Source organism: Scyliorhinus canicula, chromosome 2 (genome assembly GCF_902713615.1).
Source record: "Scyliorhinus canicula chromosome 2, sScyCan1.1, whole genome shotgun sequence".
Lineage (NCBI taxonomy): Eukaryota > Metazoa > Chordata > Chondrichthyes > Carcharhiniformes > Scyliorhinidae > Scyliorhinus > Scyliorhinus canicula.
Window position 1 is genome coordinate 193,030,523 of NC_052147.1, and position 23,888 is coordinate 193,054,410.

At 46.8% G+C, this 23,888-nt stretch overlaps 1 protein-coding gene across 2 annotated transcripts in view; it reads right to left on the bottom strand.

The window, feature by feature from the left end:
* Nucleotides 1-23,888, bottom strand: part of itga4 (integrin alpha 4) — a 215,404-nt gene that overhangs the window by 91,631 nt on the left and 99,885 nt on the right. For both annotated transcript variants that reach the window (XM_038789255.1, XM_038789256.1), the window contains exon 15: nucleotides 18,691-18,845. In XM_038789255.1, coding sequence (XP_038645183.1) covers nucleotides 18,691-18,845 — 155 coding nt within the window. The remainder of the gene's footprint in view (nucleotides 1-18,690; nucleotides 18,846-23,888) is intronic.

Genomic DNA, 23,888 nt, shown 5'->3' on the forward strand with positions numbered 1-23,888 from the left:
TTAAGATTATTATTCAATGCAAGGGACTGGTTCAACATGGAATACCATGTTAAAAATAACAAAGGCAACAAAATCTACAAGAGTGTCCAAACTGGACCTAAAAGTCTACCTTGGGTGGGGGAAGCTTTGGCCTGAAAGCAACTTCAGAGGGGAGGGGTGATGGCCTGAACATTACTTCTAATGTGCAGATTTGGTACCCTTGGTGGGGGAGAACAGTAGCGTGAGGTCCTGGGTGTAGGGGGGAGGTTGAGTTTTTACCTCCAAAATGGGGGGAAAGCAAGTTGTTAAAAGAGATAGGTTTGAAACCCAAGCCAACTCTAAAGAGGGCACATAGTTTAACAAAGGTAAGTTTGGATGCCTCAAATAACCTCAGCATGAAAGCTGATCTTTGATTAGTGCAGGTGGCCGGGTGCTTTGTGGTGAAATTACCACCTTCAGAAGATTACACTGAGGTATTTTCAATTGGCATATTTAAATTTAACATTTCCAGTGTGGATTTTCGTGGGACTCTAGTAACTGGCCAGTAAAACACAGGCTCGAATGAGCAGCACTTTAGGTGGCTAATTAAACTCGTCATTTCACCATCGGAATAAAATCTCAGTATTACAGCTGGTTTCTGAGTTGCCACCCAAGCAAACATTTGCCAAAGAGCTCGTGTTGATATGGATTTTTCTGAACCTTGGAAGCTTCCAAAGTGATAAGTTCGGGACGAGAGGTGCATTGAAGATGTTTGACAGTACATCAGAAGAGGAAGACCATTGTCATCCATCACAGTGATAGCATGCTGTGGTGGGATCAGCACAGAAAGAATATGCACAGGAGGAGCACAGACAGGGGCTAAGGTCGCAGGAGCCACTACCCACATAACAGAGGTTACCGACGTTCAGCTTCCTTGACCTCTCGGGATAGCAGGGCTTCTGGAGACAGAGGTTGTCATGTCAAGGCAATGGAACACATCTACAGACTCCCACAGGAAGACCTATTCCCTGTTCTGATCTGCAGGCCACACAGTGATGATGAAAATCACCACAGTCCTCAATACGTTTCCCTCGGATTCCTTCCAGAACACTATCCGAGATATATCAAGGGTCTCAGTCTACTGGACATAAACGCATAAACCAGATGGTGGATGGTTTGTGTTCTAGGTCTTGGAGCTATATAAACTCCCCTGTGATCCCAATAGCCAGAACCAGTGGGCACTCAGGTTTAATCTGACAAAGGGTCATCTGGACTCGAAACGTTAGCTCTTTACTCTCCCTCCAGATGCTGCCAGACCTGCTGAGATTTTTCTTTTTGGCACTCAGATTGATCACTTGGGCTGGATTCCCACAGGTTCACAGTGCCATTGACTGCACAAATGTGACAACCAAGCAATACCACAACAACCAGAATTCACCTTCTCAATCAGAGCCCCCGGGATTCAGTATTTGTGTGCATGGAGCAGAGCTTGGAGAGGATTGTGCTTTCCCCCGCTACCTGAATTCATAGATGTTACTCATGCTCAGTTGTGAGTTGTGAATCACCAGGTTAAAGCCCCACTAACTATCTAAGTGAAGTGAACTTTAATGAAGTGCTAGACACGGTTGTAGGTTTTGTAATGGTGCAGCCTCAGAAAGAATGAGATCCTCTGAGGAATCATTCTAATCAATGACTTAAAATCCATGTTCTTTGCACTAAGACCCTAGAAGAATAGAGCAATATGATTTAATGGTGTCATAGTAATCACCTTACTCAGTCTTCCATAGTTCAGACATTGATGAAAAGAAATCAGCATATCTGCGTCAGAGATATTAATAATTCTGTCACCAGCTATCTGTAAATTTCCTGTCTCTCCATCTCGGATAGAGAGCAACTCGGATTTCGCCACTTATCTCCAGGGAATCCATCTCCGCATTCGTGATCTGGACTATTTGTGGCTGCCCACCACCTCCTCTGCTTTTTCCCTGCATTTTGCACAATCTTCTCCTACAAGTAGTGAGAGAACCAGTCCTGTGTCTGTGAATGAAGGTCAGCTGTTCACCCAATGGAGGTAGTGTATTCTGTAGGGGTGACTGGGGGCCAAATGGACCATGCTGCATTAAGAATTGGGGAGAGTGGCAAAGTGGTGGATGGGTAAAGAGAGGAGTGCAGAAGGGTACAGAAAGTGAAGGCTGGATGTTCCTGGAATTGGACTGGTTGTGAAGTGGTGGAGTGTGTTTGACAGAACAAAAAGCAAGGCAGGTGTGCTTAAAGCACAGAGAAGGCTGGATCAACATGTATACTCAATTTTTCAGACCTCGTTCTGCCATTCAAATCAGTTCTGGTATTGCATCAAAGCTCAGCATGCCAGCTGTTCACCTTCAATCACATTTTCTTGATGGGAGCAATGGGTCTTTTCCCCGCAAATTGCTGAATGTACAAATTAGGAGTAGGAGTAGGCCACTCGTCCCCTCGAGCTGCTACGCCATTCACTATGTTCAGGGCTGATTTGATTGTCACTTCATCCTGACATGTCTACATACCACCGATAACCTTTCATCCCCTTAAGAAAAATCTATCTGATGCTGTCTTAAAAAGATTCAAAGATATGTCGCTCAGTCCTGACTGTATCCAGCAGTAATTCCAGGGATGTGGAAGTAGGCTTGGGTGCTTCTTTGCTCTTATGTGCAGTAATCATAAACACATCCTGACTCCTTCAATTTCCATTCGCATAGCATCCTTTAAACTACAGTGACAAATGCATCATCCTTGCTGTACATCTTAGAGATTTAACACCCAGAATTCAAATCTATTGCTTCTATTCAGTTTCAATCTCAAATTCTGATCCACTGAATTGACTTCCGGGTTTCACCTACATGTGCTCCACTTTAAGATTAATTTCAGGGCCACTAATTCTGTTAACTCATCTGCTTAAATCAACTCCACGCTGATCGTTTATGGGGCATTTGAGAGACTAGAAATAGTTGTGCAGAGCCAGAATTGCACTGTCACATTAATGGGAAAAATCTGATTAAAAAACATGACAAAAGAGATGTCTCCAGGTGTTGACACAACTAACATCAAAATCCTCAGAGAAATTGCTGACATAGAATTTTTGAATGGAAAGACGACAGGATATATGGATTTTAATAAGGTACTGTTTTAGAGCCAGAAAATTGCAGTCGTCAATTATTTATTTGGAAAGTAGGCAGGAGATGGCAAATCTTACAAATAGCAACCTCAAAAGAGCCAGTTTTTCTGTCAATGGATGCTTCCGATGATGGTGATACAAATATACAAACATGAATTTGATCGAGACAGGATTGTTAGCTCCTGTGATGTTGCCTACAGTTAAGTAACAAATTAGCATTTAATATCTTGTGTCACGATGCACACTGATGCTGTCTACGAGGATACCCAACTTAGAACACCAGTTCATGGGGGTGTATAGTTTTGATTTGTTTTGGTGTGAAGAGACAAGTGAAACCTCAGTGAGAATAAACAGCCCAGTCGTCATGTAACTATTATTAAAGACGATTTATTAAAGAAAAGACAAATACACATGATCAGTACTACTCTACTACGCAATTATAGGGCGGGATTCTCTCAGCCCAGGGCAGAGAGAGAATCGGCGCCATTGGTGCGCCGCCGGTCGGAGGGCCGCTCTGCGGGGCCCCCCCCCCGCAGATTCCCGGCCGGGGATGGGCCGAGCGGCCATCGTAAAAGCCCCGTGTCCTGTCGGCGCCGTTCACACCTGCTCTCAGCCGGCGGGAACTCGGCGTGGAAGGGTCGGGGGGGGGGCTCCGATGTGGCCTGGCCTACAATCGGGACCCACCAATCGGCAGGGCAGCCTCTCCGGCTGGGGGCTTCCTTTCTTCCGTGCCGGCCCCTGTAGCCCTGCGCCATGTTGCGTCAGGACCGGCACGGCGAAGGGAGCCACTGTGCAAGTGCACATTGGCGCCAGTGTCACTGCGCATGCACAGACCCCGCGGCGCTCAGTTCATGACAGGATCAGCAGCTGGATTGGCGTGAACCATTCCAGTGCCATGCTGGCCCCTACTGCTGATCCTGAGGCCGCGTTGACGCCGTCAAGAAACGCGCCAGCATTTCTGACGGCGTCAACATTTAGCCTCAGGATCACAGAACCCCGCCCAAGGTGTTTGAATGATTAAACACAGTTTCTATCGAACATACCCCTTGTTACATAGGGCTGGAATTTTCCACCCCACCCACCACAAGATTGCCACGGGCAAGACGTGGTCAAATGGGCAAAACCATTGACCACGGACAGGATTCTCCGGTCGCTCGGCGGAGAATCCCACCCAATATATATCTATGATACCTGAACTCTATGGGTTACCCTGTTCCCCAAACAACATCCAAATTGAATAACCAGTTATAGTTACCACACAATATAGGCAATATACTCCAACGTGGGAACCGACCTTTTCCTGGTCCAGCAAAGACGTTTTTAAACTGTTTTTCTACACTGCCTCGGCTCAAAGACTTAGAAGCTTGTTTGCTGTAAACTTGACCTTCAGGCTTGGTGGCTAGAAACTGGCCTGTCTGTTTTCTGAGACTGCTAGGTGGCAGCTGCCTCTCCTGGCATATTGGGTCTGGGCAATTATATCTTTGTTGGTCTGTGACTTACGCCTTCTGTGGATTCGTCTGGCTGCCCCTATCAACTTGCTTGATTATACATGAATATATCTATATCTCAGAGACTTTCCCAATTGTCCATAATCAGTTTCTCCTCCGTAAACTATTCACGATTATTATCTAAACTCGTTACCAGGAGAGACACATACCAATTGAATACTGTCTACTGTCCAGACAGATTCATGACACTTTTTAAAGAATGGCCCTTTGGCCATGGAAACCCATGGAACTGCACCACCACCTTGTAAATAAAAAAAATAGGAATATGGTGAAAATATATTAATATTCACATCTGTTTCAGCATACTATATCCATTGTGGAACTGAGAAAGCTAGAATAATTAATACAGGACGTACTTATCTTTTCATTGTCCAATGTGCATGGGATAGAAAGGTCAAACAGTAAATCCAGTTCTCCCAATTGAGAGCCAAGCTTAATGGGAAGAATAAAGCACATGAAAACAGCAAGAGCTGCACATCCGGAGCATCATAGCCCCATCTTTCTCTTTACACATTCCAGAATTTGGTACTCTGGCTTCGAGAAGTTGCGTTTTTACATTCAATTTGCTTTGCCAAAAAGTTACGGATTCAGTTCCTGGTCTGTGCCAAGTTATTTGGTGCCAGCTACAGCATTGCAATCGGCCTCAATGCACTAGGTTAGGGAGAGGAGAATGTGCTTGGGTCTCTGCTCCTCATTGCTGTCCAGTCCAGTGAATCTGGAACACACACATCTCAGACAAGCGCAGCATCAGGAACGGATGTGACACCCTCCTCAGCTGAATAGTCATCCAACAACAACTGTTCAGGCTCACAAACGAAGAATAACAGGTAGGCAAGGTACATTTGGACAAGGTACATGGAAGGAGCTGAAAACTGTGGAGCAGGATCTCACAAATAGTGCTTTACATAGTTAAATCAAAAGAAAGGAATTTAACTGATTTCTAACCACCCACTGTACAAAATATCCCAAGCTGTTTTTAAGCAACATAAACAGCTTGAAGCTGTGACTATTACAATGCTGGACTTGATTAAATTATTCCCAGGTGCATGTGACGACAGACAATGATTGTCCTTCCACATGCACACTGTTTTCATTCATACATACATGCTTGCTTTGACCTAAATTGAATGTCATTTAATCCATATTAATTTTCCACAAGGTCTCTCATACATCTGCAGCACATTATCTAAATGTATCTAAATACCGATTGATTATTCTGTTCTCTGAATTGATATAACTTAAGTGCATTCCAGTCAGCACTTCATTTGGGAGATAATCAAACATTTATCCTCAACAGCTTCATCATTAATACATTGCACTTTAGGTAGCGACATGTAGGTTCCTTCCATTTTAAACTAATGGCACTGTTGCAACTGGTTCTCAGACTCTGAAAGTGTGCATGGCAGATATTTGGAGCACCATGGGACATCCAAAACATTCTAGAGGTTTCTCAATCTCTGGAAAATATCTCCTTACAATTTCAAACTGTCAACTTATTCAACCGTATTCAATTACATTGTTAGTACTTAATATGACAAACCATTTTTATTGTATTTATTTTAATTAATAAAATCATTCAGTTTGTTATTATTCAGCAGAGGGTCAGAGCAGGACCTTCCACATATTGCCCGAGTTTCTTCAGGCAGCATGTGGAGGGCCCTACCTGGGAAAGGGCCAAAGATGACCTCCCCTTGGGAAATAGAGCAGGACATGTGACTGAGGTGACAGTGGGGACCACTTTGGGACCAGTGACCATAGTTCTATTAATTTTTAAATAGTTTTGGAAAGGGACAAATCTGGTCCAGACGTGCAAGTTCGAAATTGGGGCAAGGTAAATTTTGATGGAATTAGACAGGTGCTTGCAAGGGTTGATTGGAGTAGCTTGTTTGAGGGCAAAGAGACCTATGGCAAGTGGGAGACCTTTAAAAGTGAAATAGCTAGAGTTCAGGGTCTACATGTTCCTGTTAGGGTAAATGGCAAGGCAGGCAGGAGTAAGAGCCCCTGGATGACAAAATATATTGAGGTTTTGGCTATGAACAAGGAGGCATGGCTCAAGTACAAGCAGCTTGAGCAAGGGATTCCCTGGAGGTGTACAGGGGATACAGGAGTATACTCAGGAAGGAAATTAGAAGAGCAAAATGGGGGCATGAAGTAGCTTTCGCTGAAAGGATTAAGGTCAATCGAAAAGGATTCTTTAAGTATATTAAAAGAAAAAGAATAACTAGACAGAGAACAGGACCCTTTCAAGGACCAAAGTGGACACGTGTGTGCAACTGCAGGAGATGGGCAAGGATCTCAATTATATTTCTCATCGGTGTTCACGTGGAGAAAGACATGAAGACTTGGAACCTGGGAAGGTCAGTGGCGATATATTGGGGACAGTTCATATCACAGTAGAGGAGGTGATGGACGTATTAAAATATATGAAGGTGGATAAATCTCCTGGCCAGGTCGATCCAAGAACACTGCGTGAGGCTAGAGAAGAAATTTGCGGGAGTCCTAGCTGAGATATTTGCATCATTGTTAGCCATGGGTGAGGTACCGGAAAACTGGAGGGTAGCAAATGTCGTGTGCTTATTTAAGAAGGGCTGTAAGGAAAATCTGGGAATTGTAGACCGGTAAGCCAAATATATGTGGTGGGTAAGTTACAAGAGAGGATTCTGAGGGATAAGATACACAGGCATTTGAAAAGACAGGGTTTGAATAGGAGTAGTCAGCATAGCTTTGTACATGGCAGATCATGACTTACACATTTGTTTGAGTTCATTGATGAAGTGACCAGGAAGGTTGATGAGGGCAGAGCGGTAGACGTAATCTATATAGACTTCAGTAGAGCCTTTAATAAAGTTTCACATAGTAGGCTGGCTCTGGAAGGTTAGATCATATGGAATCCAGGGAGAGCTGGCATACTGGATATACAGTTAGCTTGAGGGTATTGGTAGAAGGATGCTTGTCGGACTGGAGGCCTGAGACTAGTGGTGTGCCTTAGGGGTCAGTGCTGGGCCCACTGCTGTTTGTTATCTATATCAACGATTGGACATGCTAGATCTTTTTTCTTTGGAGCTTAGGAAGCTGAGGAGTGACCTTATAGAGGTGTATAAGATCATAAGATCATAGGGTGAAAGCACTCAGTCTTTTTCCCAGGGTTGGGGAATTGAGAACGAAGGGGCATTGGTTTAAGTTAAGAGGGGAAAGAATTAACGGGAACCAGAGGAGCAACTTTTTTTCTTTTTTTTTTTACACAGAGGGTGGCACATGTGTGGAATGAGTGCTGGAGAAAGTGGTTGAGGCAGAGACATTGATAACATTTAAAAGACATTTGGACAGATACATGGCTGGGAAAGTTTAAGAGGAATATGGCCAAATGCACGCAAATTGGGTTAGCCAAGATGGGCTTTATGGTTGGCATGGACCAGTTTGGGCTGAAGGGCCTGTCTTAGTGCCGTAGATTCTATGATCTCTGTAAGTTAGAGGGTCTTGTAGGTAGGGTTAGTATCCTTGTGGGCCAAGATAGGTAATCTTCTGAGTTCATGCTCTCGGCAGCAAGCCTAGCCTTTTGGCAGCACACATTGGAAATTTAGACGTGTTGCTAACAAAGATTTCCTATCTATTAGAATTAATAGACAGAAGATTGTAAAAGGTCATTGACTTGGATTTCCAATAAGTGCTTTGGCAGACATAATTCCCCCGACTGTGCAAACTCACAAAATTCCCTCTCAAAAATATGGGATCAAATCCAGGCCTGGCAGATAACAAAGTGATAGGAAATGCGAAGAGTCTTAAGCAGGAGCACTAATTGACAGATACATTCCCCAACTGCAGGGGACAAAATGGCTGTACCCTTAGCAGAACTGTGCACTCCCATGCTCTTTGGGCAACCACCAACTCCACTGGATGACAGGGGAATTAAAAATGTTAATACATATAATAGGTTGCCTGCTTATTTTCTATTGGTGGAGGGAGTACGTGGCTGTTAGTGGGCAGTAAATCCCAAATTCAGCAGCTCCAAAAGGAATTATTTTCTGCCTGTGTGGTGTGCCTCTGAGCAGCCCGAAGATGATGGCAATCACTGGATTGGTCAGAGAGGAGGTACTGTACTTGGAAGTGGCAATTTTGGATGCTAGGGAACTCCTCTTAACCAATTAGGCAGTGAGCATGGCAAGCCATGCGTAATGCAGGTGGTGAAATATGTTGATGCAGTTTGTCGTGTCTATAGAGCAGAGGAAACACAAGGAAAAGGTTTGTGAGATGGCTCTCCTAGTAGGATTGGCTAATGGATGCCCATTCAAAGGAAATAAATGCTTTTATACAGATGCCAAGCAATCAGTTTGCAGCACCGCAATGGCTTGCAAAGCGCTAGCTGGAACACTGCAATGTTACATCCCCCAGTTGAAGCTGCCAAAGAGAAACATTTATTTTCCCTGGCAGTACAGTTGCAGGTTCTCACACCAAGTCACCACAGCCCCTCAAGTTACTGTCACAATCCTCTCAGGGACCATTAAACTTTAAGGAAGAAATCCAAAGACCCAGCAATTAACTGGCAGAACTATGCCATAGAATTCCACTGTTTTGAACAAAAAACAAACGGTATTGTTTATCAACAAGAATTAAGCAAAGTAAGCATTATTAACTTAACACTCTGGTTTACAACCATGTATGTTATGAAGTCTGTTACCCCTATTATACATTACCAGAATCATGAAGGTACATTCACTTTTCTAGAGGCCAACCCAAAGGTATGTCACAGCCCTCGGGAATTCAATGTAATTTTGTTCAGTGTTAACGTTATCCTCTAAGAAATAATTCTATGGTGTTGTTCTATTATTTTCATTTTGCTATGTGGCCCTTCACCTGTTCGCTACAGGCCTCATGGCTGCGAATGTCTCAACTTCTTGTTCGGATTGCCAGCAGGTACACAACTGCCTTCGTACAGCTTTCCAAGCTAACTCTGCTGACTGCCTTCTGTCACAAGGTTTGGTTCAGATTATTGTAGTGTTGCACTAGCTGCAAGCCAGAGCAAATCTTCCACCTGCCTTTCCTTCGTTGAATCCAAGTGCAGACTGAGCCCAATACATATGCTCTTCAGCAAACAATGAAGTTAGTACTTTCTGTGCTGGAAACGTTGGCCTAAATAACTAGCATCTCCCACGGATTCCCTCAACCTAGTGAATTGCAGTCCACACCAATACGAAGCTTCAACTGCTTCAGTCTGTTCCAAAATTGAACTGACTGCTTCTGTCACCATACACAGATAATTTTCTTGATCCTTGATCCACTATTTCGACGGTAACATGGTATGTTTTGGGAAGGTTCAAAATGTAATTAACCTATTTTACCTTCAATGCTATTCTTTGACTCTGATGTGGAGATGCCGGCGTTGGACTGGGGTGAGCACAGTAAGAAGTCTTACAACACCAGGTTAAAGTCCAACATGTTTGTTTCAAACACTAGTTTTCGGAGCACTGCTCCTTCCTCAGGTGAATCATGCCACTCCAGCTGCCGATGCCGGCGTCAACTGGACGCCGCGGGTCTGCGCACGCACACTGTGACCGGCGCCAATGCGCGCATGCGCAGTGGCTCCTTTCTCCGTGCTGGCCCCAACGCAGCATGGCGTAGAGCTACAGGGGCCGGCGCGGAGCAAAAGAAGCCCCTAGCCCGAGAGGCCGGCCCACCGATCGGTGGGCCCCGATCGCGGGCCAGGCCACACGGAGGCACCTCTTGGGGTCGGACCCCCCTTCCCACTCCACCAGGCCACCCCCGGATGGATGCACGCCGAGGTCCCACTGGGTAAGACCACACGTGGACGGCGCCGGCGGGACTCGCTGGGGGTGGGGGTGGGGGGGGCCTCGACTGGCGCCACACTGACCGCGCCACTACCAATGGCGCTGATTCTCTGCTCTCCAGAGAATCGGCAGATCGGCATCGCGCGATTCGCGCCCGGCCCGGCGATTCACCGGCTCAGCATGGGCTGAGAGAATCCCGCCACCCTGCGTCCATGAAGAAACCCCATGTTTACAAAGCTGCTTTCAGATTTCTTTCATTTGGAACTACATACATAATTTGAATCTTTTAGTGAAGTAAGGGCAGGTCTTTTGGCTCTATTATTTTATGGTTTATTGCTTTTGCTACTCAACCCATGACCCTTGTATGGTAAACATAGGTTCCTTTAAAATACTGATATAATAATCCCAGGCTTGTTTGAACTGCACCTACATAAGGGCTTTAACACTTTTTCAATCAAATATCCACTTACTTTGCATTTATCATCTTGACCCTCAACCTAAAAGTTTTATTCCTGAAACTAAAAGGCATATTCTAAAGCATATGAATTATGAACTAGATTTTCACAACACTACTTATGCACTGAATATTTAATATTCAACCCCAAATTGGACGGGTTAAGATCTAGTGGGGGCACGTAGGTTTAATGTCTGAAAAATCTGTTTCTTGACCCAAACCCACCTCCAAATCCTCACTCAGCAGAGGCATGTTTTAACTTTAAATACATAATAAGGATGCAAGCCTCATTGGCATTCAGGTTAACAACTTTAACAAGCATTGGGAACCTGGCAACTTCCTCTTTGTGAGGATGTTATTGATTCAGGAGATAAGTACTTTCCAAATCTCTGGGATCCAAACTGCTAGTTGAGAAGCATTCAAATTTCCTTCTGGGAATCAAATTCACCCTGTTCCCCATGCCTATCAGTCCCTTTCATTCCACCTCCAATTGACTCCTGCTCCAATCAATCACACAACTTATTCCTCAACCCCTCTTACCTCCTGTTTATCCACCTCTATCCCTCACACATCCTGGGTAGACCTTCATAACTGGCAAAGAATCAGTCCATTGGAAGCTTGGACTTCCCAGGCAATTTCCATGCATATCTCATTTTCCTGATTTGCATTTTCCAACAATCTGGAGACCGGTAGATCTGGGGCTGGTGTTTAACAACAGGTTTGTTTTAAATTTAAAGGTAAGAACAAGGTTACCATATGTGGTAGTCACCACTGTTGTATTATATACTGCATACGAGGGTATTACGGTAAGGCCCCTGTACTACAGGTACGGGGTAGATCCCTGCCTGCTGGCTCCGCCCAGTAGGCGGAGTATAAATGTGTGGGCTCTCCGAAAAGCAGCCATTTAGGCATCAGCTGTGGGAGGCTCCACATCTCTGCATAATAAAGCCTTGATTACGCTCTACTCTCATCTCGTCGTAATTGATAGAGCATCAATTTGTTACGCAGAGATTTTAAAACGATGGATCTCCGCATCAAGCCTGATCGCCTGCAGCTGCACCCTCAAGCAGACAACGCCAAGTCGGCCTTCGCCCACTGGCTAGCTTGCTTCGAGGCATCCATAGGATCTGCGACTGAACCACCCTCAGAGGCACAGAAGCTCCAGATCCTCTCCATGCAGCTGAGCTCGGACATCTTCCCCCTCATCCGGGATTCTCGACATATGCTGAGGCCATGGCGCTACTGAAGGAGAATTACACGCAGGAGACCAACAAGATCTATGCCAGGCACCTCCTCTCCACGCGGCATCAACTCCCCGGTGAGTCTGTGTAAGATTTCTGGCGTGCCCTGCAACTCCTGGTGAGAGACTGCGATTGCCAGGCCATCTCGACCTCTGAACATTCGGACCTGCTACTAAGAGACGCGTTCATTACAGGCATCGAGTCGGCCTACATCCACCAGCGACTCTAAGAAGGGGCTACCCTCGACCTCGCGGCGACCAGGAAACTAGCGCTCTCGCTCACGGTCGCCTCGCGTAATATTCAAGCATGTGCCCCCGACCGCACGGCCCACCCCTCCTGGAGATAGTGGACCCTGCCAGCGAAGGGCCTACCATGCACCCTGTCAGCGACCGCCCCCAGCCAACCCCAGGCCTGCGCCGCGTGGCAACCACACAACCCCGGGGGACCCAAGAGCTACTTCGGCGGACAGTCAAGCACCCTCGACAACGCTGCCTGGCACGGAGCATGCTCTACAAGGCCTGTGGTAAGAAAGAACATTTTGCTGCTGTGTGCCAGGCCCGCTTGGTCGCCACTGTTGCCCCGACGCCCCCCATGTGCCACCCGCGGGTGCCACCACCTTGCTCCCCTCACAACACATGCAGCCCGTGGGTGCCGCCATCTTACTTGCCATCTTGCTCGCCTCACACGGGCGGCCCGTGGGCGTCGCCATCTTCCCTGCCTCAGGATCCATGCTCGTCGGACACCTCATCGGGCTGCTCATCGCCTGCAAGCGCCACCGACCAGCCACGCCTGGCCTCGGTCACGATCGGCCAGACACGACCACACAACCTCACGACTACGTTGACGATGGTGAAGATCGACGGGCACAAGGTTTCCTTCCTTCTGGACACCTGGAGCACTGAGAGCTTCATCCACCCCGATACAGTAAGGTGCTGCTCCCTCACGGTCCACCCCACCAACCAGAGAATCTCCCTGGCCTCCTGATCCCACCCTGTGGCGATCCGGGGGTACTGCACTGCCACCCTCACCATCCAGGGCGTAGAGTTCAGCGGCTTCCGCCTCTACGTCCTCCCCAGCCTCTGCGCTGCCTTGCTACTCGGCCTGGACTTCCAGTGCAACCTCCAGAGCCTAACCTTGAAATTCAGCAGGCCCCTACCACCCCTTACTGTATGTGGCCTCACAACCCTTAAGGTGGACCCACCTTCCCTGTTTGCGAACCTCACGCCGGATTGCAAACCCGTCGCCACCAGGAGCAGACGGTACAGTGCCCAGGACAGGACCTTCATCAGGTCTGAGGTCCAGCGGCTGCTGCAGGAACGTATTATCGAGGCCAGCAACAGCCCCTGGAGAGCCCAAGTGGTAGTGGTGAAAACTGGGGAGAAACCAGGATGGTCATTGACTACAGTCAGACCATCAATCGGTACACGCAGCTTGACGCGTATCCCCTCCCACGCATATCTGATATGGTCAATCAGATTGCACAGTACCGGGTCTTCTCGACAGTACACCTGAAATCTGCCTACCACCAGCTCCCCATTCGCAAGGCGGACCGTCAGTACACCGTGTTTGAAGCGGACAGCCGCCTTTACCATTTCCTTAGGGTTCCCTTCAGCGTCACTAACGGGGTCTCGGTCTTCCAACGGGAGATGGACCGAATAGTTGACCGGTACGGACTGGAGGCCACTTTCCCGTACCTGGACAACATCACCATCTGTGGCCACGACCAGCAGGGCCACGACGCTAACCTTTCCAAATTCCTCCACACCACAAAACTCCTTAACCTAACCTACAGCAAGGAGAAATGTGTGTTCAGCACAGACCAATTAGCCATCCTCGGCTATGTGGTCCAGAGCGGAGTTCTAGGGCCCGACCCAAATCGCATGCGCCCCCTCATGGAACTCCCCCTCCCCCACTGCCCCAAGACCCTCAAATGATGCCTGGGGTCTTCTCGTACTACGCCCAGTGGGTCCCAAACTATGTGGACAAGACCCGCTCACTCATTCACTCCACCGCTTTCCCACTGACTGCCGAGGTTCACCAGGCCTTCAACCGTATCAAGGCCAACATTGCCATGGCTGCAATGCACGCGGTCGACGAGACATTCCCCTTCCAAGTCGAGAGCGATGCATCAGACGTCGCTCTGGCCGCCACCCTCAACCAGGCAGGCAGGCACCCTTTATGCCTCTGAAATTCGGCACTCCTCTGTCGAAAAGGAGGTCCAAGCCATCGTAGAAGCTGTGCGACATTGGAGGCATTACCTGGCCGTCAGGAGATTCACTCTCCTCACCGACCAATGCCTTCATGTTTAACAACACACAGCGGGGTAAGATCAAAAATAATAAACTCTCGAGGTGGAGAATCGAGCTCTCCACCTACAATTACGCAATTTTGTATCGCCCCAGTAAACTGAACGAGCCCCCGATGCCCTATCCCGAGGTACATGTGCCAGCGCACAAGTGGACCGCCTACGCACCCTGCACGACGATCTCGGTCACCCAGGGGTCACCTGCTTTTATCACTTCATAAAGGCCTGCAATCTGCCTTACTCCATTGAGGAAGTCAGGGCTATCACCAGAGACTGCCAGGTCTGCGCGGAATGTAAACTGCACTTCTACCGGCCAGACCGTGCGTGCCTGGTGAAGCCCTCCTGCCCCTTTGAACGCCTCAGCCATGGACTTCAAAGGGCCCCTCCTCTCCACCGACTGCAACACGTACTTTCTCAATGTGGTCGACGAGTACTCGAGATTCCCCTTCGCCATCCCATGCCCCGACATGACGTCTGCCACCGTCATCAAAGCCCTTAACGCCATCTTCGTTCTGTTCGGTTTCCCTGCCTACGTCCACAGCGACCGGGGATCCTCATTTATGAGCGATGAGCTGCGTCAGTACCTGCTCGACAGGGGCATTGCCTCGAGCAGGACGACCAGCTACAACCCCCCGGGGAAACGGGCAGGTGGAGCGGGAGAATGGGACGGTCTGGAAGGCCGTCCAGCTGGCCCTATGGTCCAGAAATCTCCCGGCCTCCCGCTGGCAGGATGTCCTCCCCGATGCCCTTCACTCCATTCAGTCGCTCCTGTGTACTGCGACTAACGAAACTCTCATGAACGTCTTTTTCCCTTCCCTAGGAAGTCCACCTCCGGGGTTTCGCTCCTAGCATGGCTGGTGGCTCCAGGACCCGTTGTTTGAGAGGGTACAGCTACTCCACGCCAACCCGCAGTACGCCTACGTAGTGTACCCCGACGGCCGCCAAGACACAGTCTCCCTTCAGGACCTGGCACCAGATGGGTCCCCGCACACACCCTTCTCTGCCCCGGCACCACCCTCCCTTCCCCCAGCGCACCCTGCCACAGCCCCCGCTCCAGGACGATCCACCCTCCCCTTGGTCCCACCCGTGGATGAAGAGGAGGTCGACCCGCTTCTGGAGTCACCGACGACCGAACCAACGCCGGCATCAACACCACACCAGCAGTGCTCGCAACGGCGGATCAAGGTGCCCGACCGTCTAAATTTGTAGACTCTTTCTAAATTTTTTAAACAACCTGTCTGTAAATAGTTTCCAACAACCTGTAAGGCGTATGGTGTGTTGGCTTTCATTAACAGGGGGATTGAGTTTAAGAGTCGAGGGGTTTTGCTGCAGCTTTATAAAACTCTAGTTAGATCTAGTTAAACTCAAGTCCAGGTCGATTAGCAAGTAGCACTTGGTCTGGTTCTGAGTTCTGGTCATTACAGGAAGGATGTGGATGCTTTGGAGTGGGTACAGAGGAGATTTACCAGGATGCTGCCTGGACTGGAGGGCATGTCTTACGAAGAAAGGTTGAGGGAGCGAGGGCTTTTCTCACTGGAGCAAAGGAGGCAGAGAGGTGACTTGATAGAGGTGTACAAGGTGATAAGAGGCATGGATAGGGTGGATAGCCAGAGACTTTTCCCGAGGGTGGAAATGGCTGTCACGAGGAGACATAATTTTAAGGTGATTGGAGGAAGGTATTGGGGAGATGTCAGAGGTAGGTTCTTTACACAGAGAGTGGTGGGTGTGTGGAATGCACTGCCAGCAGAGGTGGTGGAGTCAGAGTCATTAGGGACATTTAAGCAACTCTTAGACAGACACATCAACAGCAGTAAATTGAAGGGGTGTAGGTTAGGTTGATCTTAGATTAGGATAAATGGTTGGCACAACATCGTGGGCTGAAGGGCCTGTACTGTGCTGTACTGTTCTATGTTCTATGTATGTAAATAGTTTCCTCCACCACGGCTGGACTCTTTTTTAACAGGGGGTGAATGTGGTAGTCATCACTGTTGTATTATATACTGCATACAAGGGTATTACGGTAATGCCCCTGTACTACAGGTACGGGGGTAGATCCCTGCCTGCTGGCTCCACCCAGTAGGCGGAGTATAAATGTGTGGGCTCTCCAAGCTGCAACTATTTCGGCAGCAGCTGTGGGAGGCTCCACATCTCTGCGTAATAAAGCCTCGATTACATTCTACTCTCATCTCGTCGTAATTGATAGTGCATCACCATAGACATTTCCAAAACCTGTCACATCAGTGCTGTCTTTTGGTCAGAAATTCACACATGGCATTCAAGACGGAGGCGAGGCAAAAATTTGGTTGTGGCATAGAAATGCAAATATTCATAATGAAAATGTTTGAACATACTTCAAAAGAAGTTTATGTAAAATAGTGTAATTTTAATTGATTGAGATGCTGCTTACAAATTTATAAAATGTGTGGAGTGTACCATGGCACAGCACATGGAAGTATAGAGTGGAGGACAAATCTATTTGTGTCCACATTACTGATACTCCAATCAATATCTTTGTGGGACAGTGGACCAACACAATCAGAAATATTCTGGAAGATTGTGAAGTAGGCCGGAAAGAGAAGGTTGCTGAGACACAAAACTCACTTTGTGTAATCAAAAACGGGGTGAGAGCAAAAGGTTCACATTTGGGCAATTCACCCAAGATTGACAGTTAATACTGAATTTTTCCAAAGGTATATGGATACTTCTTTCCATTTTCAAATCTACCAAATTCAAAATTCCTCAGTTTTGCAATTCCAGCTCTTCAGTCAGGACTGTAGGAAACTCCTATGCCCCAAATAACCCACCACTCCTGCTCACTAAATTGCTGCCAATTTTGTTATTTTAAATAATATCAAATCCATATCTAAAAAGTAAGGAGTGAATTCATGATTTTAAAATGAATACTGAACTGTGACTGTACAGCCAGGTACATCTATACTTTCCCTCTGACCCTGCTCTTCCGAGGATCATCACCCTTCCGTGGAGGAGAGGCTTGCATGTTCCATTATATACAAGAGCGATGCCACCCTGAGCTGTAGCTCCTGGCGATAAGGGTGAGGGGGAGGTTCTAGACAAAGAACAATCCCAGAAACCCTCAACGGCAGAGTAGGCGGAGGAGGACAGTGTTCCCAACAACTGCGAAGGGTGAAGGCGGCTTAAATGGGGAAGTGTCCCTAGTCATCATGGTCCGCCGTGCCACGGAATCCGGTCACCACCTGCCAAAATTGTGCAGAACCCAGCTGCACATCAGAGTCTCCACATTAAATAAAGTCACACACAGGCCTCCATCAGGCAAATGTAAAAGCTCTGCGGCAATGATGATTGCCAACAGGGACAAGGCTGTGATATGTGAAGGCCTCCAGCTAAGATTCCGCATTCTGGCGACGGATGCATGGTGGTTGTAGGGTGCCTGTGTTGGGACAGGAGTGCCTTTCAGCAGCTGCATCTGTGACTGAGCAGCCCTCTTCAGGGTACCCTCTGCTTGTCCCAACAGGTCTTCAATAACAGAGGCCTTTCAAAGTGAACAAGTGGTTTATAAGGCCGGTGTGTTGTTTGCCCTTCTCCACTGTGGTGAAACCGCGACTGTCTATCAATGCCACAATAAGGCATGCAAGAGCTTCCACCAGTGGTGCTTGCGTCAAATCCTGGAGATCAACGGGAAGGCTGCTGGAACACTAGTGTCCTCCATGAAGCTGTGTCTATCAACATTGAAGCTCTGCTCCTGCGGAACCAACTCCGATGGATGGGCCTTTGTGTCTATTGGCCAAAGCTCTAAGGGCAGCCAAAGGAAAAGTATAAGGATACACTTAAGGCCACCCTAAAGCACGGAGACATTAACACCAATGACTTGGAGGAGAAGGTGTGGACCAATCGGTATGGCTCCACCTGGTCCATCAAGGCACAAGACCCTTTGAGGTTCAGCGACTTGACAGTGAGGCAGAATGACAACAGCAGTGGAAGGAGAGGGGTGCCAACCCATGGCTACGAGTTCCACTCTCCCACGCAACAACTTGTCCCCACTGTGGAAGAACTTGTGGATCCAGAATCAGACTGCTCAGTCATTTGAGGACTCACCAAGCCTGACCAGATGTCACCCTTGATTTAGCGACACTGCCGATGGGCAGTAATTTTAATTTAATTTCCCCACATGCAATGCCACAAGAAAATTTCACAGTTACATAAAACATCGTGGAAAAGTAGAGGAAAGAAAATCTCAATCATTCATTGGATTTGCTTAGTACATGTATAATTACAACCAGAGAAGTTAAGAGTAGAAAGTATTCAGCTTACCTTCATGAATGCTTGATGGGTGTTACATTTAATAATATTGTGATAGAGTGCAATGTGTCCCAAACTACTATTCAAGCTGCTATCAGACATTACATGAAATCTGGATGGAAAACCATCCCTTCTGTTGACATCGGTACTGATGTTGTAGTGCAATACTGAAAGACAGGAGACAGAAAGGATATTTGTTAACAGGCAGTTTGGGATGTTTGCTCAGGACCAGGTTCAACACCATGCAAAGTATTTGGGCCTGTGCATTCAAATATGTACATTCAGAACAGACAGAGCTTCAGAACCTTCCACAAGATGGCACTTTGTTAAGGAGCTTGAACTTGATCTCTTCAGCACCATTCTCTCCCAGCTATTTGTATACACTCTACATGTCTTGTTCTACTGAATGTGGTGAGTTCAGACCTTTAATTTTGAAACAAACCACTTGTAGACATCAAACATTATTCTTCACTATTTTATTCATAGTCTTCATCATAATAAAAGTGCACCTTGTTATTAAAGCATCCTAACAGTCCAATTACGCAAACTTAATGGTGCTATTAAAAAGTTGACAAGATTCTACATGCCTCTTGAAGTGAATTGCCAGCAGAGTGGAATGCTGCAAAGTAGATTCCACAAAGCACATCAACGTCTGTGAACATACTACAAATGTAACTATAAACCTTGCTGTGGTATTACCATAATTATCAGCATTGCAAGGGTTAATGTAGTGTCGAGAGTAGCCACCAGAGGGAGCTACAGTCACAACTAAATAAGGTAGTGAAGCTCGACCTTAGGGGAGGAGTGTATGCAGGAGTTAGCTAGTGAAGATCCGAAGAGCATATAGTGCAAGTAAGGTTAGATTTTAATTTAAACCAGTAGTGAGATTAGCAGTAGATGAGTGTAGTTAGATGTTATTGATCAATTGTGTATCCTTAAGGAGTACATGTCAAATCCAAGTTAGTGTAAATAAAATCATAGCTTTGATTAAGTTAAGGCTATTTTGTGGTCTTTTGTGAACACTATGCCAACCACCCTGAAATAAGCAACACAAAGAACACCACGCTTGATTTACATATTTGAGCACAGCAACATATCTGGAAAAAGAAACGGCACAGATTTGAATGCAATAAAATTATTCAAATAAAAAATACATACAGTAAGGTATTGTGCGCTATATACTACTTGATTGTAATTTAATGGGAACAACAGCAGCAAAAGCACAAAAGGTGTTATTTTACTCTTCCACAAGCACTCATTCACCAGGAATGCATATTGGGGATTCAAGCATGGAGCTCTGTGGACAGCATTTTATAATGCTGGGTTACAGGGATTTACCATCCATTATGGACAAAAAAATCCAACAAAAGCTACTCCTCTCCATCCCAGAATTCCTAATGTGCATAGCTATTGGTTAAAGTGTCAAGCTGGGAATGAGGATTTAAAAGATAAAAGCAAAATACCACAGATGCTGGAAATTTGAAATGAAAACACAAAACACTGGAGAAACTCCACAGACCTGGGAGGAGAGAGAAACAGAGTTAACATTTCGCAATCATATGAAACCTTCTTAGATTTGGGCAGCGGCTGAACCCAAGACACTACATGTGTAGTGTCTCCCACCCGCCCTCCTCTAACCAAAAAAAAAGAGACTGTGGTGTGTTGATAAGGTAAGGTTTTTCTATTTCTATTTCTTTTTATCGTGTGATTGGTAGCAATTTTTCTTTTTTTTTCCTTTTTCATTTATTTATTATTTGATATTATAGTTGGACTAAGTTAAGATTAAAATGGCAGGAGATCTTAGACCCGTGTTATGTTCCTCTTGCTCAATGTGGGAGCTCAGGGACGTGGCTGATATCCCCGACTCCTTCACGTGTGGTAAATGTGTCCAGCTGCAGCTCCTGTTAGACCGCTTGACGGCTCTGGAGCTGCGGATGGACTCACTTTGGAGCATCCGCGATGCTGAGGAAGTCGTGGATAGCACGTTTAGCGAATTGGTCACACCACAGATTAGGATCGCTGAGGGAGAAAGGGAATGGGTGACCAAAAGGCAGAGAAAAAGCAGGAAGGCAGTGCAGATGTCCCCTGCAGTCATCTTCCTCCAAAACAGGTATACCGTTTTGGATACTGTTGGGGGAGATGACTCACCAGGGGAAGGCAGCAATAGCCAGGTTCATGCACCGGGGCTGGCTCTGCTGTACAGAAGGGCGGGAAAAAGAGTGGAAGGGCTATAGTCATAGGGGAGTCAATTGTAAGAGAAGTAGACAGGCGGTTCTGTGGTCGAAAACGAGACTCCCGAATGGTATGTTGCCTCCCAGGTGCACGGGTCAGGGATGCTCAGATCGGCTGCAGAACATACTGAAGGGGGAGGGTGAACAGCCAGTTGTCGTGGTGCATATAGGCACCAATGATATACGTAAAAAACGGGATGAGGTCCTACAAGCAGAATTTAGGGAGTTAGGAGCCAAGTTAAAAAGTCGGACCTCAGAGGTAGTAATCTCAGGATTGTACCAGTGTCACGTGGTAGTCAGAGTAGAAATGAAAGAATAGGCAGGATGAATGCGTGGCTCGAGAGATGGTGCAGGAGGGAGGGGTTCAGATTTTTGGGACATTGGGACTGGTTTGGGGGAGGTGGGACTACTACAAATTGGACGGTCTACACCTGGGCCGGACTGGAACCAATGTCCTTGGGGGTGCTTTTGCTAATGCTGTTGGGGAGGGTTTAAACTAATGTGGCAGGGGGATGGGAACCAAATGAGGAGGTTAGTGGACAGTAAGGAGGTAGTAATTAAAGCCTGTCAGGAACTAGATCATGAAGTCAGCGTGACTAAGGGGAAGAGTAGGCAGGGAGCAGATGATGAACTCAATGGGACAGGTGGTCTGAGGTGCATTTGTTTTAATGCAGGAAGTGTAGTAGGTAAGGCAGATGAACTTAGGGCTTGGATTAGTACCTGGGAGTATAATGTTATTGCTATTACTGAGACTTGGTTGAGGGAAGGGCATGATTGGCAACCAAATATCCAGGATATCGATGCTTCAGGCGAGATAGGGAGGGAGGTAAAAGGGGTGGAGGAGTTGCATTACTGGTTAGAGAGGATATCACAGCTGTGCTAAAGGAAGGCACTATGGAGGACTCGAGCAGTGAGGCGATATGGGCAGAGCTCAGAAATAGGAAGGGTGCGGTAACAATGTTGGGGCTGCGTGAGATAGAGGTACAAATATGTAAACAGATTATGGAAATATGTAGGAGCAACAGGGTGGTGGTGATAGGAGATTTTAATTTTCCCAACATTAACTGGGATACGCTTAGTGTTAGAGGTCTAGATGGAGCAGAATTTGTAAGGAGCATCCAGGAGGGTTTTCTAGAGCAGTATGTAAATAGTCCAACTCGGGAAGGGGCCATACTGGACCTGGTGTTGGGGAATGAGCCCGGCCAGGTGGTTGAAGTTTCAGTCAGGGATTACTTTGGGAATAGTGATCACAATTCTGTAACTTTTAGAATACTCATGGACAAAGATGAGAGTGGTCCTAAAGGAAGAGTGCCAAATTGAGGGAACGCCAACTATACCAAAATTTGGCAGGAGCTGGGGAATGTGAATTGGGAGCAGCTGTTTGAAGGTAAATCCACATTTGATATGTGGGAGGCTTTTAAAGAGAGGTTGATTAGAGTGCAGGACAGACATGTCCCTGTGAAAATGAGGGATAGAAATGGCAAGATTAGGGAACTATGGATGACAGGTGAAATTGTGAGACTAGTTAAGGTGAAAAAGGAAGCATACATACGATCTAGGCGACTTACAACTGATCAAGCTTTGGAGGAATATCAGGAATGTAGGACCAATCTGAAACGAGGAATCAAGAGGGCTAAAAGGGGTCATGAAATATCTTTAGCAAACAGGGTTAAGCCTTTTATTCATATATAAGGAGCAAGAGGGTAACTAGAGAAAGGGTTGGCTACACTCAAGGACAAAGGAGGAAAGTTATGCGTGGAGTCAGAGAAAAGGGGTGAGATTCTTAAGGAGTACTTTGCATCGGTATTCACCGAGGAGAGGGACATGACAGATGTTGAGGTTAGGGATAGATGTTTGATTACTCTACGTCAAGTCGGCATAAGGAGGGAGGATGTGTTGGGTATTCTAAAAGGCATTAAGGTGGAAAGTCCCCAGGTATGGATGGGATCTATCCCAGGTTACTGAGGGAAGTGAGAGAGGAAATAGCTGGGGCCTTAACAGATATCTTTGCAGCATACTTGAACACGGGTGAGGTACCGGAGGACTGGAAAATTGCTAATGTTGTCCACTTGTTTAAGAAGGGTAGCAGGGATTATCCAGGGAACTATAGACCAGTGAGCCTGACGTCAGTGGTAGGGAAGCTGCTGGAGAAGATACTAAGGGATAGGATCTATTCCCATTTGGAAGAAAACAGGCTTATCAGTGATAGACAACATGGTGTTGTGCAGGGAAGGTCATGTCTTACCAACTTAATAGAATTCTTTGAGGAAGTGACAAAGTTGATTGATGAGGGAAGGGCTGTAGATGTCATATACATGGACTTCAGTAAGGTGTTTGATAAGGTTCTCCATGGTAGGCTGATGGAGAAAGTGACGTCTCATTGGGTCCAGGGTGTACTAGCTAGATGGATAAAGAACTGGCTGGGCAACAGGAGACAGGGAGTAATAGTGGAAGGGAATTTCTCAAAATAGAGAACTGTGACCAGTGGTGTTCCACAGGGATCTGTGCTGGGACCACTGTTGTTTGTGATATACATAAATGATCGGGAGGAAGGTACAGGTGGTCTGATTAGCATGTTTGCAGATGACACTAAGATTGGGGAGTAGCAGATAGTTAAGGGGACTGTCAGAGAATATAGCAGACTATAGATAGATTGGAGAGTTGGGCGGAGAAATGGCAGATGGAGTTCGATCTGGGCAAATGCGAGGTGATGCATTTTGGAAGAACCAATTCAAGAGTGAACTATACAGTAAATGAAAAAGCCCTGGGGAAAATTGATGTACAGAGAGATCTGGGTGTTCAGGTCCATTGTACCCTGAAGGTGGCTGTGCAGGTCGATAAGAGTGGTCAAGAAGGCATACGGCATGCTTTCCTTCATCGGAAGGGGTATTGAGTACAAGAGTTGGCAGGTCATGTTACAGTTGTATAAGATTTTGGTTCGGCCACATTTGGATTACTGCGTACAGTTCTGGTCGCCAC